The following is an 18,023-nucleotide window of genomic DNA, read 5'->3' as shown; positions in this document are numbered from 1 at the left end:
TGATTATATGAAATCAAGTTTTACATAACTGGTTTCAAATCTTGTCTCATAAAGTTGAAACTCCTTCTTTGCAAGTCATAACATTACCGGTACTTTCGGAATGTATTAAGATTATTTTCTATAACTTCTCGAGGACATTGGTAAACCTCAAGCCCGTGATAATTAAGTTCAAAGAATGTTATCACTGCGTGAAGAATATTGCTATCATAGCTTTTATAACGGTTTTAGTTTAGGTTTCATAGTCTGAATTAGGCACGGACAACCCACTCTCACTTAGGCCACAGATGTGGATCGTTTGTGCTATCTCCAAATTTCGATGTGGGCGCGAGAATTGGCACACATATTTTGCCTTATGTTCTCTGTGAGGGATAGGTTTCTTTTAAGGTCGGTATACACTCATACAGCGTTTACATACAGCGAACGAAGCCGATAGAACATGAACGTACAAAATAATTTTCCCTATTTGAACAACAAAAAAAAGGAAACAAAACGAGGCGAAGGAAAATGTTCGTTCGGCTTCGCTGAGGTTCCGGGAGATGACGGCAATCGGATGTTCACGTTCGTTCTGCGTAGCTGAGAACAGCCATTCAATTGTTCTCTGGCTCATTGTCAGAACGAATTCGCTCAGTTTCAGTGTTAGGACTATGATTTTAAGTCTGATAAATCGTTCCCGTTGCGCCGTATCGTTCTCTATTTTTCGTAAGTTGTGCCACCTACCTACGTCTATGTTTTATATATTTATTTTTCTGTAATTCTTTTTTAGAAAATTACTCACACTGCACTTGCAATGAAACATAGACACGAGGTCTAGTTTTTAATGCCCATTACATAAAAGTCCATTAAATTATGACCATAAATATATGTTCAATTAATTATATGTCCACTTTATTTTAGTTTAAAAGCACAAATTTAATGTCCACTTCTTTTTACGACCACTGCAATACATTACGTCCATCTAAAATTGTTGTATCTACTTCTCATAACATTCGCAGATTATCCGCAGTAAAGTCGGGCGAAGATATTCGTCATATCACTAGAAATTAAAGTAAACTAACTTCAAAAGAATATAATACAAAAGATACAGAAGAAATACACCATATTATACCCATAGCTATATTGTCTTTTTCGTGAGAGAAGCAAAAGTATATTTTCCTAATCAAAATGTATTTATATTAATTTCCTTATAATCAAAATTTTAACTATTTTTCTCCTTTTTGGTCGGGACGTTTTTTGAATTCATAAAATCGGAACAATCTCGATTTTTTAATTTATGATAAGCTTATGGCAATTTTGGTATAGATAAAATTCAATGTTTTCTGAAGAAGTTAGACTAGACTGTGACCTGAATTGTTTCATTTTCATTTCATTTCTTATATTTCATAAATCTTACATTAGCAATGAAGTTTTAAGATGTGGAACAAGTCAAAATTTTACAAGATTACAATTGCAATTACAATTTTTACAATATTTTACAATTTTGCAATTTTCTACAATTTTTTACAATATTTTGGCGAGATGTAGTGAGATGAGGTGAGGCCCGAGGATTCGCCAAAAGATTACCTAGCATTTGCCTTTAGTTGGGGAAAACCTCGGAAAAACCCAACCAAAGTGGGTGAAGTGACAGGTGAAGTGAATTGTGGCAGGAAAAGAGGAGTAAACCAGAAGAAGAAGAAGAAGAAGAAGAAGAAGAAGAAGTTATTTGGTGTCTCTTTTTATTCTTTTTATGCAAATGCTTAAAATACTGAAACGAGAGCAAGGAGAACAAACGTTTTGATTTGATGATAATTTTATTGTAGACCCAATTTCTATCAAACACAGAATGACAATTGAAGATAAAATATAAAACGGTGTGCATTTTCAGTACTGTGGTCAATAATCGATACCACGGAGTATCAGTAGTGCCAAATTTTAGTAAGGAAAGGATACTTACATGAATGGATTTCTCTGAAATGAGTCGTTCTCTAGTAGGTACGTGCTCATCTTCGTCATCAGAGTTTGGTTCCTTTGCCAGCAGCTTGGCGAAGTTGAGACCGCTGTTCTGCATCTCTGTGAACGTTCCTTGATTTTCTATTTCACCCTGTAATCACATAGCAGATAAGAGGTTTTCAATATTTTAAGCTTGCTGTCTTCCAGTATTACAGTGTTACACTGAGACCAGTTGTAACCTATGAAAATTGGACACGAACTTCGGCAAGACACATGAAAGAAGAGATCAACATCTGGGAAGGAAACTTTTGAGAAAATTCTTTGGCCCAATAAAGAACAGGACGTATGAAGTTTAAGATCAATTAATGAAGATATGAGATGATAGCAACAGGTTTACACTAAAAAAACAATTATGGTTTATTTAACGATGCTCGCAACTGCCGAGGTTATATCAGCATCGCAGAAGTTCTTTTACATGCTAGTAAATCTACTGACATGAGCCTATCGCATTTAAGGACATTTAAATGCCATCGACTGGGCCGGGATCGAACCCGCAACCTCGAGCACAGAAGGCCAGCGCTATATCGACTACGCTACCCAGGCCGACTTTATACTTCAATCCCAACGCAAAACTCAGAATACTAAATAGCCACTTCTTCAAACAAGTTGTTGGAACCGTGCTTAGTTTGCTTCTGTCGTATATTGATACGCTTCACTGGCTGCAACCTTGACAAATACTACATCTTCGCATTGCATTGCATAAGTTAACAAACAGTAGATGTGCAGCATATATATTGAGTCTGGTGTTTTGACAAAATAGCGGTGCACAAACAACTATTATGTTAACAATAATACTAACAACGTACTTTTTTTCCCACTTTACAAATGGCGGAACAGCTAATCCACGGTCTTAGTACCTAAACTTCCGAGATAACCATAGCGATCTATATAGTCTGGATATTCTTAGTTTATACCCTACCGGTGAAACCTAACCTTTTTCCCTCTATTAGTAGGTCTACATATTATGCTAGTGGATTATAGTGATTTTATAGTTGTCAGGTTGAATTTTTTTTGCCAACTTTGTTTCGAATTTCGGTATTGAAAGTACTATACCTGGAAGTTACTTTCTAACTTTTATATTGATAACATCGGTTGCCTTTGGAAAAATTGCCAACGTTCATGAAACGAAAGTTACTAGCGAGTGCTATTTGAAATTTGAACGTAATTAATACTATCAATAGTTATCATACGTAATACAAACTATTTAATTAATAAATAAACAATATACATTTCAAAGTAGCATTCGGTTTTCAGAGTTTGTACTAATAATTTCAAGTTGTCAAAGAAAATAAATCTTTAGGTTAGGTCTCATGAATCCTAAACTGTTTAGTCTAATCATTGAATTTAATGTTACAATTCATTTTTTATTTTTCAGATAAATCAGTTCAAGATTATAAATTTATTTTAAAGTTTTCAATTATATGATTTATGAAATTTCATGTATTATATGTAATTAGTCAAATTGAGAATTTCTCACACCAATATCAGATTTTATTACGCCTAGATATAACTCATGATTAATTATTCAAATCATTGTTATGCTTATTACTGTGAACACCTTATTGGACTTACGTTTAGATTTTGTTGCAACATTTTGAATATCTGATGATGCCGTATAGGCGAAAACGTTCATAAAATTTCGTTTTTTTTAATTGGGTTATTTTACGACGCTGTATCAACATCTAGGTTATTTAGCGTCTGAATGAAATGAAGGTGATAATGCCGGTGAACTGAGTCCGGGGTCCAGCACCGAAAGTTACCCAGCATTTGCTCGTATTGGGTTGAGGGAAAACCAAAGAAAAAACCTCAACCAGGTAACTGTCCCAACCGGGATTCGAACCCGGGCCACCTGGTTTCGCGGCCAGACGCGCTGACCGTTACTCCACAGGTGTGGACTAAAATTTCTTCTTTAAGATGTATTAGCAAATAATAATTTTGCAAAAAATAATAAATCTTATGATTGAAAACTTCAAAATAAATTTAGAATTTAATGTTGCCAAACGAAAAATAATAATAATAATAATAATAATAATAATAATAATAATAATGATAATAATATAATATTATTTCCATACATGACATTGTGATTTTACCTGCTTTAGTGATATTTGGTAACAGTCGGTAACACTGGAAAGACAGCCATGTTAGATTTTGAGAAACTAAGCTTACATGAAGCCCACTATAGGTAGGTTTGAAATATCTGACAATAACACCGAGTGTCGTGTAAAGCACTCACATTGTTGAGGATAACGACCAGGTCGGCGTCCTTTATGTACTGCAGCTGATGGGTAACGAGTATTCTGGTCTTGCTGCCTAGATGAGTCTTGATGCATTCGTCGAAGAGATGTTTGCCTACGTGCGTATCCACGGCTGACAGAGGATCATCCAGGAGGTAGATGTCTGCACTGCGGTACACAGCCCTAGAATATGATGTACAATATATAGTATTATCTTTTTGTAAAGAAGTCGTTGTTTTCTCAGCTATACAATTTGGGTATTCCTTAGCCACAGTCAATGCTCGAGGATTTTCTCGACCTACATTATACTGACACAAAGGACATATTGACAAAGGCAAATGTTTATGTCTTTGATGTGTTGTTATACCTGGCCAAGTTGATTCTTGCTCTCTGTCCTCCGCTGAGAGAGATTCCTTTCTCACCAACCAGAGTTCTGTCCCCGTGTCGGAACATTTCGAAGTCCTTCTCCAGCGCGCACACCTTGACGACTTCCTTGTACTTCTCGGGATTGAATGGCTGGCCGAACAGAATGTTCTGTCGCACTGTGCCCACGAACAACCAGGGCTCTTGCGAGGAGTAGGAAATGCTGCCCCCCACTGACACAGTGCCGGAGTGGCAGGACAGTTCCTTCATCACAGCGTGAAGCAGTGAGCTCTGCAATAAATGAGGTTTCCTTTGTTGTCATTGTACTCGAATCTTCATCTATTGATTTAAATAATCAAATTACACGTCCAATTTATAACGGATGTAACTTAATGATCAGAACAATCACTCTGCTTTCTTTGAAGGTAGTGCCAATACCAGGAGTAGCAGTTATGTCATTTCGAATTCCAGATCTTCCCGTTCAGAGGGGTAAAACTTGGCGAAGATTCCGTTCCCAAAGTTGAAGGATGTACGAACTAAATGGTAATGTTAAAGTTAACTAGTTCAGAGAGAGGTGATCCAAAAATCTAATCCCCATTCCACAAGGTTGAAGGTTGATGGAATTCTCTTCCTTGCACAAACAATACACCTCACAGCATTTGATGGGACACTCATAAAGAATGAAGAATGTCCCGAAAAGTGTGAAAATACCTACAGAATGTAAAGAGACTTTCAGGTGGACCAATAAAGAGATCATGTTGAAATAGGATCTTAACTTGAACAGTTAAGTGTGGCGAAGTGGAATGAATGGATGAAATGATGAAAGAATAAATGAATGAATAATCTAATACATAGATAAATGAAAGGAAAAATTAATAAATGAACAATTAAATGGATCAATGAATTAACTACCGTATTTACTCGCTTAATTTTCCCCCCTTTTTTTTCTAAAATTCGTTACCGAAAATTTGAGGGAGGACATTACGCGATAACTACAAAAATATCGGGAGTGGAGTGGTGATACATAACACCAGAAAACTTAATTACGAAATAATATTGGTTTAATTGTGCCGTGTACTGTATTATACTTTCTACCCATTTTCATTGCACTACTACCTAACAACACACGTGCAAAGAGAGAACTGGCAAATGAAGGATGTTATTTGCTATTTGTTTACTTATCTCAAAGTGCACCACGCGAGAACCGATTGATGAGAGGGGGTGAATTTTGACCTTGGGTTTTCCAAGCGTATTTGTGCTATCCCTTCAATCCTCACTGACTGCTCAACGGGTATCCAAAGTTGTGATTTAAGAGAAGATTATGCAATAAAAATAAAAGTCTGAAAATATGCCTTAAAAATCTAAAGGGGGAGGGAGGAAATTATGCGATAAATACGATAGTAAGTACATGTATGGATGAACGAACAAATAATTAAATGAATAGATGAATGAACAAAAATGGATGGACGAATGAACCAAACGTGGATGTATGAATGAACGGATGTATGTGTTGATGAATAAACGAATAAATAAATGGATGAATGAATGAATTAACAAAAATGGATGCATGAACGAAAGCAAGGATGGATGAACAAAACATGGATGAATGAATGAACGAATAAATAAATGAATGTGAATAGATGTATGAACAAAACATAAATATGTGAATGAATGAATAAATGTATGAATGAATCAATAAACGAATAAGTGGATGAATGAACTGATTGAATGGACGATTGAATGAATGAGCGAGCAACTGAATGAATAAATGGATGGATCGTGAAAAAAATAGATGTATAAACAAATGAATGATTACTGAGTATATGGAAGGTTTCATAAATGAATGAATTGATGAGTAAATGAATATAAAATATAATAATGAATGGATAAAAGAACGCTAGGATAAATTAATTAATAAATGGACAGAGTCGAATTATTAAGTGGATGAATAAATAAATAAATAAATAAATAGATGAGAGAAAGTGTTATTTTTTGTTATTTTATTCTATTGTACTTTATTTCTATTTCATCTGTTTTTCTTAAGTAATTAGTCAGATATGAAGCCGAAATTCATGCATAGGCTATTCGTTATCTCGTAAAACCTACCTGCACGTGAGGGAAAGAAAAAAGTGAACTGAGAAGCTATGCTCCCTTTCTACACTCCGACTTGCAAGCTAACTAGCTCGCTTACCACCACCATAAGGTTTTTACTGTGATTTACGGCGCACGAATGCAATTGGTTTCACGAGATAACGCACGACCTATACTACGATTTATATCAAAGAAGTACAATGACTACTCTGTAGCTTGAGTCAGAAATGGTTGCTAGTCAGCATTATTTTTTGTGAAGATATTAGCTATACCTATCTGGGATGTAGTGAATTCTTATTTTAGGCGGCATAATCCTAATACCAGTATTACCTTTCCTGAGCCGACAGGTCCGATAACAGCGCAGAGTTTTCCTTCTGGAACTCGGAAAGTCAGGTTCTTAAGGTTGTCAGCTGGAAGCTTAGGACTCCACTTGCAGCAAGCATTCACAAGCGTTACGCCTTTCAGAACAGACATATTGTTTCTATGATGATCGTTTCCATTCGCCATCTTAGTTTTGCTGGTGGTGACATATGGCGGGAGATAGTCAGCTTCTTCTTCCATCAGCAGATCCTGTTTTGAAGAAACAATGGCTTAGTCCTCAAATCATAGAGTATGTTTATTTACTTTGTTGTTTAATATTTCTGTTAACTAGCTTCGGATGCAGTATACATAATGTATTAATGATTATTTGTAGTCACTTTCAGATTTCCTACATCTGTCTGTGACTCGTATGTGCGGCTTCGCAAAGAATTTGGGAATCTATTCAAACCATTTTTGTTACAGTCAAGAGGAAGCTTTGAAATCTATTAATACTCTTTAACTTTGAGCGTTTGGAAACAATGTGATTGGAGAGTGAAAACTTAAAGGCTTGTAGGTCTTTGCGCAAAGCTCAAAGCTTGCCGCTTGTTAACCATCATACCGACTGAATTATACTCTCGTTCTATTGTTGAGGTTAAATTATAATAGTAATTGAAATTACCTGAAGACGATTAATGGAAACTGCCGACTCTGCTTTGTATTCAACAGCGGATGGAAAAAATATAGCCATGGTTTGGTTGAGATTGTTGTAGAATTGTGCCAGTGAAAATACCTGGAAACCATGAAAATCAGAATTACATTAAAGTCAAAGTAAATCGCAAGCTTATACATTCTATCTGTAACTTGAGATATTTTTGAAATTAAATATTTTCCAAAGCCTCTTTATGTGTTCCATATTTTTAATTAATATCCAAGAGACTGAAAAAATATGACGGTTCTTCTTGGTTTAAGGATAGTTCAAGGGGTAAGGGGTTGTTGGACAATAACTTCATTTATATCGAAATTACATCATTTTTTTCTTAACGGGTTAATTACTGATTAATATTTGTTACTTATAATGAAACTAACGTCTGTCCATTCTTATTATTATACCATTAATTTCTCTGGATATAATACAAAAACCTCTAATGGCAAAAGCTTATTATATTAATGTTCTCATTATATCAATATATTTTAGATTTATATTTTGCTCCCTATAACATAGTTCTAGTACATTTCTATTAAATTAATTCTCACCATTTTAACCAACTAGCTGAAATGAAATGATTAGCCTAAAAGTGTCCCGTTAAGGGCAAAGGCCTCCTCCTATAGAGGGAGAGCTCTATTTGTCTCACGCGGTGAGCTACTCCGCGTAAGAGTGGAATTGTTCATTTGGTTCACATTCTGCACTGTTTGGTATTGTTCGCTTGTTTCTATCGCTCTGGTTTTAGTCGCTGTTCACTTGTCTTCTTATGTTTTTCCAGTCTTCCCTATGTCTTGCTCTGCTTGACCAATGGCTTCCTACTCGTTCACTGAAGAGGTCGGCCCATCTTCGTCTTGGTCTTCCACGTGATCTCTTGCCAATGCGGGGATCCCATAGTGTGACTTTCTGCGTCCATCTTCCGTCTCTAAGTCGTACAACATGGCCTCCCCACTTCCATTTGGTGTTGGTGGCTTGCAGCGCTGGATCTTTAATTGCTGACATCTTTTGTAGCACTTCGTTTGGAACTCTGTCCCTCAATGATAAGCCTAGTATCCTTCTCAGCATCATTTCTATTCTGAGTTTCTTGCTGAGTGTTTCCTCCAGTACGATGAACTTGAGATCTCAACTTAATTATAATTCTTTACATATTGCATATATACTGAATTGAATTATATTATCTCATAAATTAAATTATTAATTTTTCTTATAGATGTTTTCTCAATTTAAATAAAAATGCACTAGTTGTTAAAATTTTACTCAAGAATATTGCTGGAGAATGTTTTAAGTGTATTGTAAATATTCATAATTTAAATATGTATGTAACTATTGTATTAAGACTGGTTGAGTGGAAGAGAAAGCCTTTTGACGTTATGGCCTTAACTCTGCCGGCGAAAATAAAACATTCTATTCTAAATAGACGGATAAATCAAAACTTCTAAAAGAAATCTGTATCCATGTACCCAGGTATAGGGTGTTCAAAAACTTCTGTAAACTATATAAGATATGTATCACTTTCGCTTCACAGGAAATTGTAGTCTCTAGAATCTTGAAGATCAAAAATCAGAATTGAGTACATATTTTATACATGTGTACGAGTATTTCTGCAATGATCATTTTTTCCTTCCATTTTTAGAAATAACTCGGGATCTCTATAAACAATAAGTTGTTAGATATGATTGTACACGATGTAAGGCAATGAAATAAAACCCTATCTGCATCTATGTTTCGGGTTTTTTGTACAGCTTCAAAACTAGTATTATGTACCGATTTCTGCTTATTCTACAACTTTTTAGAACCTTACAAAAATCTTCATAACTTTCGTAGTAGTACCATTATCTGCTACTTATCTTCTTCGTACTTAATTATTCGGCCATCAGGAATTGGTAGATCTTTGCAGCCTCACATATGTCAAATTTCATCTACCAGTGAAACAAGAGACTTTATATACATACTCGTACAAGAAGCTGTGGCTAAATTTTGCTTAAAACCCTCTCATTGAGGGACATAGTTCCTTTACATATAAGAACGGGCTAAAGTATTATCTTCACGTCATTGCAGTAGCAAGGATATAAATACTAACCTTTTCTGGTGTGATGTCAAAGCCCATGAGAACGTAAGCTAAAAGAGTGGCGAACAACGTCGATCGTTCCAAGTACACCATGGAGGAGAGGTAGAATCCGCGCAAATAAGCAGATAGTGTTACTTTTTGGATTTCTTTCCTGAAAAATACAACAAATACGAATACATACAGAGTATTATTAACATTTTAATTTTAATAACTATTTAATAAAAGTAATAATTCCAGCAAAATGACACGTTGACTTCGTCTGGTAAAATATTAAGATGTAGACTATGGGAGAATGTAAAACAACTGATACTCTAAACACGTAATTAGAGCTATAGTTTGCTTGTATGAAAACACTACAATCATTGTTAAAAATAAGGATACAGTAAAAAAATTAAACTATGTTTTTTTAACGACGCTCTCAACTGTCGAGGTTATATCAGCGTCGTCAGTGTGCCGGAATTTTGTACCGCAGGAGTTTTTATATGCCAGTAAATCTACTGACACGAGCCTGTCGCATTTAAACACACAGGAGACAGTATATGTACAGCTACTATATATAAAGAATTGAAGGAGACTTAAGACGAGGTTTCTCTCAATCATCCACTGCTTTTGCAATACATATAAATGAAATCAAGGCAGAAAATCTCAGCACTAATTGTAACTTAACTAATAGCTTTATGAATTAGGTACATTTTATTTGCATACGATCAGAAAATAATTTATTGTAATAAACTCAGAGACTGAATTTATTACAAACACAAAGGGAATACAAGGAGAATAACGGGAAGAACAAGAGAAGAGGAAGAAAAGGAGAACAAGGGGAATACAAGAAGAACAAGGGCAATGGAAAATGTGCAAGGGAAATAGGCCTACAAGGAGAAAAGGGGGAATTCAAGGAAAAACAAGCGCCATGCAAGGAGACAAAGAAGAATACAAAGATAACAATGGAAATACAAGGATAATAGTGGAAATATAAGGAGAAGAGGGGAAGACAAGGAAAGCAAGAGGAATACAAAACGAAAAAGTGGAAGACAAGGAGAACAAGGGGAAAATAAGGAGAATAATGGAAATCCAAGGAGAACAAGAGAAAGAAAATGAGAACAAGGGGAAGACAAGAAAAAGAGAAGAACAAGAATAATAATGGCAATGAGAGAACAAGGAGAACAAGGGGAAGACAAAGACAAGAAGGGGAATACAAGGTGAACAAGGGAAATACAATGAAAAGAATGGGAATGCAAGAATAACAACGGGATTACAAGGAAATAAAAGGAAAATACAAGGAGAAGAAATTAAATACAAGGAGAACAAGCATAACGCAAAGAGAGATAGAGAACAAGGGGAATAGAATAAGTGAATATCAGGAAAACGAGAAAAATGCAAGGAAAACAAGGGAAGACAAAGAGAAGAATGGGAATACAGGATCATCAAGGGGAATATAAGGAGAATAAGAGAAAACACGGAGAAGAAAGGGAATACAATGAGAAGATTGAGAATACAAGAATAACAATGGAATAAAAGGATAACAGTGTGAATACAAGGAGACGAAGGAAAATACAAGGATAACACTAGGAGAGGTAGAGGAAGACAAGGAGAACAAGATAAATAGAAGAGTGTGTCTCATTTCCGTACTGCTGTAGAATCTGCATAGTGCTTTTGTTAATTTTCTCGTCACTGCCAAACATACAGGCCTACTCCTTACCTTCGCGTAATTTCCACGAGTTTCGCGAAAGGCATTTCCCACGCGTACATCTTAATGACTTGGATTCCGGACACGATCTCATTCATCAGTCTCATTCTCTCGTCTGTGCGAACTGCGACCTTCTTTCTCAGCTTCGCGATCAGTCTCCCGAGATAAGCTGAAACAGGTTCACATTGAAAATGATTAACAGCATGCAGAGGCTAGTCTCACTGTAGGTTTGTTCGTACAGCAGTTTCCGTTCCGACAGTTTTCAACTTCATGACCATGCGCACTTGGAATTTACGAGCAGAAAAGTCGATGTGCGCGTAGATAATCTAATTAAGTTTACTTAAATACAATCTAATTGATTCCAGTCCAGTATTTTACAGTGAAATATATTCTAATAAATAATACTGTTTAATTTAGTACAGTCTAGTCTAATGTAATGACCTAACTTAACCTAACCTAATAGCTAACCTAATCTAATCTAATAAAATGTGGTCCAATACGAAGCAGTATTATGTAAGTAGATTATACGAGTAATAATGTAAGTAATCCTGATTGAACTGTTGTGCTCTGTGGTACTCACTGTGAACGGGTATGGTCTGTATAAAGATGAAGGCCACCCCTACGAGCGAAGAAGGCCCCACCATTGCCCAGAGGCAGCAAGTAATGATGATGACCTGCAGCGGCGTGATTATCAGGAAGGACAAGAACTGAGGCGCGTAGTCGAAGCGGCACACATCGTTGGACATCAGGTTGACCACCCTGCCCGTGGCAGTCTGGTCCGTGCTGGTCTTGCTGAGTCTCAGCAGCTGTAGATATTACGAATAGTCATTATCTGCTGGATTTGATATTATTATTGAGCTATAAAATCATCTTTTTGGATAGCCGATTTAGAATTTCAATCGGATGCAATGTAACAAACTAGCCAATTTTTTCAGCTATTCAGTCGTTAAATGTTGGCGATCCTATTACGTTTGAATATAATAAACACACATTTACAGATACATGGACAATTGAACAGTACAGTCTTACTTAAATTGAAGGAGATTATTACTTCCTATACAGAGTATTAAGAAAAAAGTTTCCAATATTACAGGGGGTGATAGTATGCATCAAAACAAGAAAAAAAATGTCTAATAAACATGGGTCCTACAACACATACTTTCTGAGATCTGAACACTTGTTCATAGGAGGTGCTCAATATGACGTCCATTTATGGCAATGCATTTTTCTGCCCTACAATACAGCAGGCTACCAGATAATCATACCGTAGTTGACACTCCTGATACGTCACAAGGAATACTGAAAACAAAAGTCTGGTTGCGGATATGAGCGGGGTTCAGCAGAGATGATGTTGTGAATTTTCGTAATCAGCATGTGTGGGCTGATGAAAATCCCCATGCACTTGAAGAAACAAGGCGTCAGTACCGATTCTCAATCAACGTATGGGCAGGCGTTCTTGGCGATAGATTAGGGCCATACGTGCTACCACAGAGATTAACTGGGACTCGTTATCAGGACTTCCTTATTAACGTATTGCCTAACTTGCTGGAGTATGTGCCATGTCAGCAAAGACTACAGATGTGGTTCATGCATGATGGCATACCAGCACATTTTTTTCCGCAATGAGCGTGAACACCTGACGCTGACACTTCAGGACCACTGGATTGAATGCGGAGGTCCCACACCTTGGCCAGCTCGTTCCTCAAATCTAAATCCCATAGACTTTTTGTTATCAAGAACAACCAGGTCAATTTCAAAGAGTGCGTGATTTCTTAAGCCGAAAGGCAGAGGAATGGACGTCACATTGAGCACCTCCTATGAACAAGTGTTCAGATCTCAGAAAGTATGTGTTGTAGGACCCATGTTTATTAGACATTTTTTCTTGTTTTGATGCATAATAGAATCTTCTAAAATATTGGATGCTTTTTTGAATACCCTGTATAGTCTTAAAAATATCAGAGATGAATTTGTCATTCATTCATTTTATTCCATAGAGCTTACATGAGCAATGAAGTTTTAAGATGTGGAACAAGTCAAATATTTTATAATATTACAATTACAATTTTTACAATTTTTTATAGTTTTACAATTTAGTAATTTTCTACAATTTTTACAATTTTGTGCAATTTTTTACAATATTTTGGCGAGATGTAGTGAGATGAGGTGAGATCCGAGGATTCGCCAAAATATTACCCGGCATTTGCCTTTTGGTTGGGGAAAACCTCGGAAAAACCCAACCAGGTAATCAAATCAAAGGGATTGATGCCAAGGACTCGCCATAGACCATCCGGCTTCAGTCCCACGGCTTTGGAACTGTTTTAAGCAACATCGTTTTAGGAATACTTTTGTTGATGTATAAAAGTTACATTGCACATTCTAAGATGTTTCTAGCATTGTAAATTTCAATAGTCTCTCGAACTTATACATTGAGTTGGAGGTCGTCTAATATTATTTTTGTGGTGGAAAGCACGTGCTAAAAAGTCATGTATTTTGTTTTCTCACAGTATGTTTACCGTTATCTATAAACAATACTTTTTCATGATAGAGTTGGAGTTGGAGTTGGACGTATTGTGTGGCAATTCCGCACTTTTGTCTGCAAGCATAAAACTATTAAAACTGTTAAGTATGAGTGCGGCTCACCTTTCTGTACAAGAGAGAGCAGCAGGCGACCCGCACCCTCATGCCGATGCTGTTGCACAGGTACGATGTGTGGTGGTCAAACGCCAGGCGAATAAATATGATAGCGATCAGTGCACCGCCGAAGATTCTTGCTTCTTCTTTCGGCATCTTACTGCCAGGCGTGAAATAGTTGATGACTTTGCCCATTATGATGGTCTGCATAACCCTAGAGTGAAACAAGCATAAGCAAACATTTCATTTTCGTAGCTAAACAGTCTGGATTTCTAGATCTAACTGCATATGAACACAGAATGTTACAGAAGTACTGAAATAGTATATTATGCAACGAGCCTATAATGGTAGTAATTAAGACGCGAGTATGTTTATGAAACGAGCGCAAGCGAGTTTCATAATTTTCATACGAGCGTCTTAATTACCATTATAGTCAAGTTTCATACGACTTTTTATGCTCAACCATATTTCTAACTTGAAATTATTTATAAGTGTTCATATTATTCTTATCTGACTGAGGAGCGGAACTGATCTTGTGCAATACCTAGTAAATTGTGAGATGTGCGCAGACGCGAAAGTATTGATTTTTTCCGAGAAATAAATGTCGACATTGACCTTGATATAATCTAGAGAGTAAAATAAACATTAATCTTGATATAACCTTGAAATTGAATTAGACATTGAAAAACGAGATGACAAAATGAATTGATTTGAATATTATTTACAATTAACGCTAATTATTAATCTAATCTCGCGCTAGTTGTCTTTCGATTGCATATCCGAGAATAATCGATACTTGCGCTTTCATATTGCTACAATGGTATTTTCTGATTGGTGGAACACCTGAACTTTAATGAATAGGTGTACTTTAATGAGGTCCATTAAAGGGCTGCTACCAGGTGAATAATTACTACATTTCGGCATGGTCGAGCATAAAAAAATTAATAGTTATGTTGAACAATGGAGAAAGCAATGTTGGATTATTTAGAAAAGGTGTAGATTGGATTACCATCATATTTCAATATCAGAAACACATTTGAAAAATTCAAGGAAATGTCTTAAAAAAACAATGTAAGAACTATTTATAAATCAGAAAACATTTCACCGAATTCTATGCAGGGTGATTAACAAGGATTTACCGCCAGGAGCTAATTTCTGAAGACATTTTGAGCAAAAATGTTTACAGAGTTACACTAATTTGAAATTGTTTGTAAACTACGTTTTTTCTTTAGTTTGAAGGTAAAAGAATATTACAAATAGAGAATGAACCATTCAGAAGTAGCGTTTCTTTAATTGGCTAGTGTTCTGAAGCTAAAAATATGCTGTGAACTCCTTAGTTGTTTCGTAAAATCATCTTTTTTTTCAATTTTTATCTAGAAAATTACATTATTCTTACACACTTATCACAACAATTATTACAAATCACATCACTTCCACCAACTTTATTCTCTGCAGTTCAATTTTGCATCCTAATGTAAAGTTTTAGAGAGTTTACAACACATTAAAAAAAATGTCGCCGTCCGCTTCAATACACTTGGCCGCACGCTTGTGAACCGCACTCGTCGCTCTACAGCTATCTTTGCCATCCTACGCATACTCACCAACGCCTCCTGGATACTGAAGAAAGACAAGATCGACTGTTCAATGAGGTTAAGATGAAAAGTGTTAATGCAGACGAATAATAAAACTAGAGATTTAATTTAAATTTTCGCCGAAAAGAAAGGGAATGAAAAGTATTTATGTATTGAAATAGTTCATTACATTTTCAACGTGCTTTATTATTAGGCGGGGGTAGAACGCTTCAGACTTCAAGTCAAGCGCGGAATGAGATATCTACCATTGGTTGAATAGCAATTATATTTTTCTCTTCCTCTGCGGGCAAAGTTCACTTCTCCTGTCAGACATTATGGAACGAAGTAGGCTATAGTACGACATGACAAAATGGTAGTTCTTTGTCTAAAGAACAGGAATTAACAATAACATATATTTTTTTGTAGAATTCGACTTACGGATTTTCTCAGAAAACCGATTCAATTATCTTTTGTTCTATATTTTTAACACCATTTGCTTAGAAATGAAATCGCAAAGAATGTTAGCAATTTGTCGTGACATTACATTATACTTTATGGCAATACATAATTACAGTGCTTTCTACAGATAATGGCATATTTTACGCTCATGTGTATATAGTATATTTACAGACCTGACTTTGTATGCTGTATTAAAAATTAGCAAAGAAAGTTTCTGTACCAAGGTTTCGTTTCCATTACCATACGTTTATCGTTACAAATAAGTAGGGCTTATAGTTACCTTATTAATAAATAACAGATGAGGAACATGATAAAACAAATTACGTATTGTTTCCAAAATGTTTTAACAATAGCACGCTGAAGACTAGGTTTTCGATTCTTCTCTTTTGCCATTATTAACTCCTTCTTCCATTTCCTGAAAATAAGAATATTATGGTTAGTTGATTTGTAAACATTTTCATACAATGGTCGACTAAGACCTTCTTGTCTACTCGATTCTAATAGTGTGCAGATATATTTCTGATGTGGGAGCACCTTAAGACGTGATGAACTACTCTAAAACACACATACGTACACACCTACATACATACTGTGCATTAATGAATTCATTTATTCATTCGTTCCTTCCTAGCAATCTGTCTTACTACATTTTCTATCTATTGGAAAGTATGTATAGGCCTAATTTGGAACTACAGTTTAAAATTTGGTAGTTAAACGTCAGAAACAATATTTAGAAATTTTTAACATGAAACGTTTATGTGCTGGATATTTGAGAAATTTTGCTACACTTTCTGTTAACACGGTGACGTCATCCAAGCATGCTACGTCACGCAAGCGATAGGAGCCACGCTGTTTACCCAGGCTGTGAATATGTAATTACTACAGTAAGTGTAAAATATTAAAGAAATATTTAACTTAACTTAAATTTAAGAAACAAGTGGGACGATTAATAATTACGGGGAAAATAATGACAGAAACAAGTAATTTAACATAGTCTGATTCTAAAGCACAATACTTAATTGTAATATTAATTAATGAATGAATCCATTTCTCTATAACGATATATTATTATTCAGTACAATAATTTCAAACAACTCATTGATGTCATATTGAATTGCATTGTTGTCTTTATAATTTGGCTAATGCAATGAGGAATGAATTATGACGTATTTAATGAGAAGGTTTCACTTTGTTAAATTTAAGGGCATATGTATGTGAACGACCACAAATATTATTAGAAAATGCAGGCTCTAAATTTCTAAAATTTTATAAGAAAATTAACTCACAATTGGACAAAAATTACAAGGTACCACAATAAGACTTATTAGAACTTAAATATCTGATAAAAGTATAAAAAAGGTTACTAACAATATTTTTCAAACCAGTTTTATCAGAGTATGAAAAAAAACGAAAACATTCAGCAGTTACATCGTTTGGTAACCATAACACTGTTATGGTCTCTCTCTGACTCTTTAATATTTTTCCTGCATGTAATAAACACTTATTTCTGAAAAGTAGACTACTCTCAGACATGTAGAGTTGTTCATTTTAATACAATTAAATTTTTTATTTGTCCCATATAAAATATATTAAAATTTACATAATGTTTTGTGACTTAATTTTTCTATTTTAAAAGAAAAGGGCATTATTGTAGTCTACGTTTTTTGCATAAATGAATGTTAAATCAGTGTACAAAATTTCATAATTCTATCTCTAATGGTTATAGAGTTGTGAAATAACATGTGCGAAAGTTTTCAAATTTTAGAAAATTTAATTTAAAGTAAAAAGTGAATTCTAAAAAATATTATTAGTAATCTTTTTTATACTTTTATCAGATATTTAAGTTCTAATAAGTGTTGTTGTGGTACCTTGTAATTTTTGTCCAATTGTGAGTTCATTTCCTTATAAAATTTTAGAAATTTAGAGCCTG

At 35.2% G+C, this 18,023-nt stretch overlaps 1 protein-coding gene across 5 annotated transcripts in view; it reads right to left on the bottom strand.

Annotated features, from left to right (window-relative positions):
• LOC138701729 (ATP-binding cassette sub-family C member 4-like) overlaps window positions 1-18,023 on the bottom strand; it is a 102,830-nt gene that overhangs the window by 40,271 nt on the left and 44,536 nt on the right. For all 5 annotated transcript variants that reach the window (XM_069828939.1, XM_069828940.1, XM_069828943.1 and 2 more), the window contains exons 4-13: window positions 16,374-16,508; window positions 14,073-14,277; window positions 12,013-12,238; window positions 11,445-11,601; window positions 9,758-9,896; window positions 7,657-7,767; window positions 7,008-7,247; window positions 4,591-4,877; window positions 4,223-4,406; window positions 1,931-2,077 (exon numbers count right to left, since the gene is read on the bottom strand). In XM_069828939.1, the coding sequence (XP_069685040.1) occupies window positions 1,931-2,077; window positions 4,223-4,406; window positions 4,591-4,877; window positions 7,008-7,247; window positions 7,657-7,767; window positions 9,758-9,896; window positions 11,445-11,601; window positions 12,013-12,238; window positions 14,073-14,277; window positions 16,374-16,508 (1,831 nt within the window). The remainder of the gene's footprint in view (window positions 1-1,930; window positions 2,078-4,222; window positions 4,407-4,590; window positions 4,878-7,007; window positions 7,248-7,656; window positions 7,768-9,757; window positions 9,897-11,444; window positions 11,602-12,012; window positions 12,239-14,072; window positions 14,278-16,373; window positions 16,509-18,023) is intronic.

The sequence above is a fragment of the Periplaneta americana genome, chromosome 6 (genome assembly GCF_040183065.1).
Source record: "Periplaneta americana isolate PAMFEO1 chromosome 6, P.americana_PAMFEO1_priV1, whole genome shotgun sequence".
Taxonomy (NCBI): domain Eukaryota; kingdom Metazoa; phylum Arthropoda; class Insecta; order Blattodea; family Blattidae; genus Periplaneta; species Periplaneta americana.
This window is presented reverse-complemented; position numbering and strand designations above follow the sequence as displayed.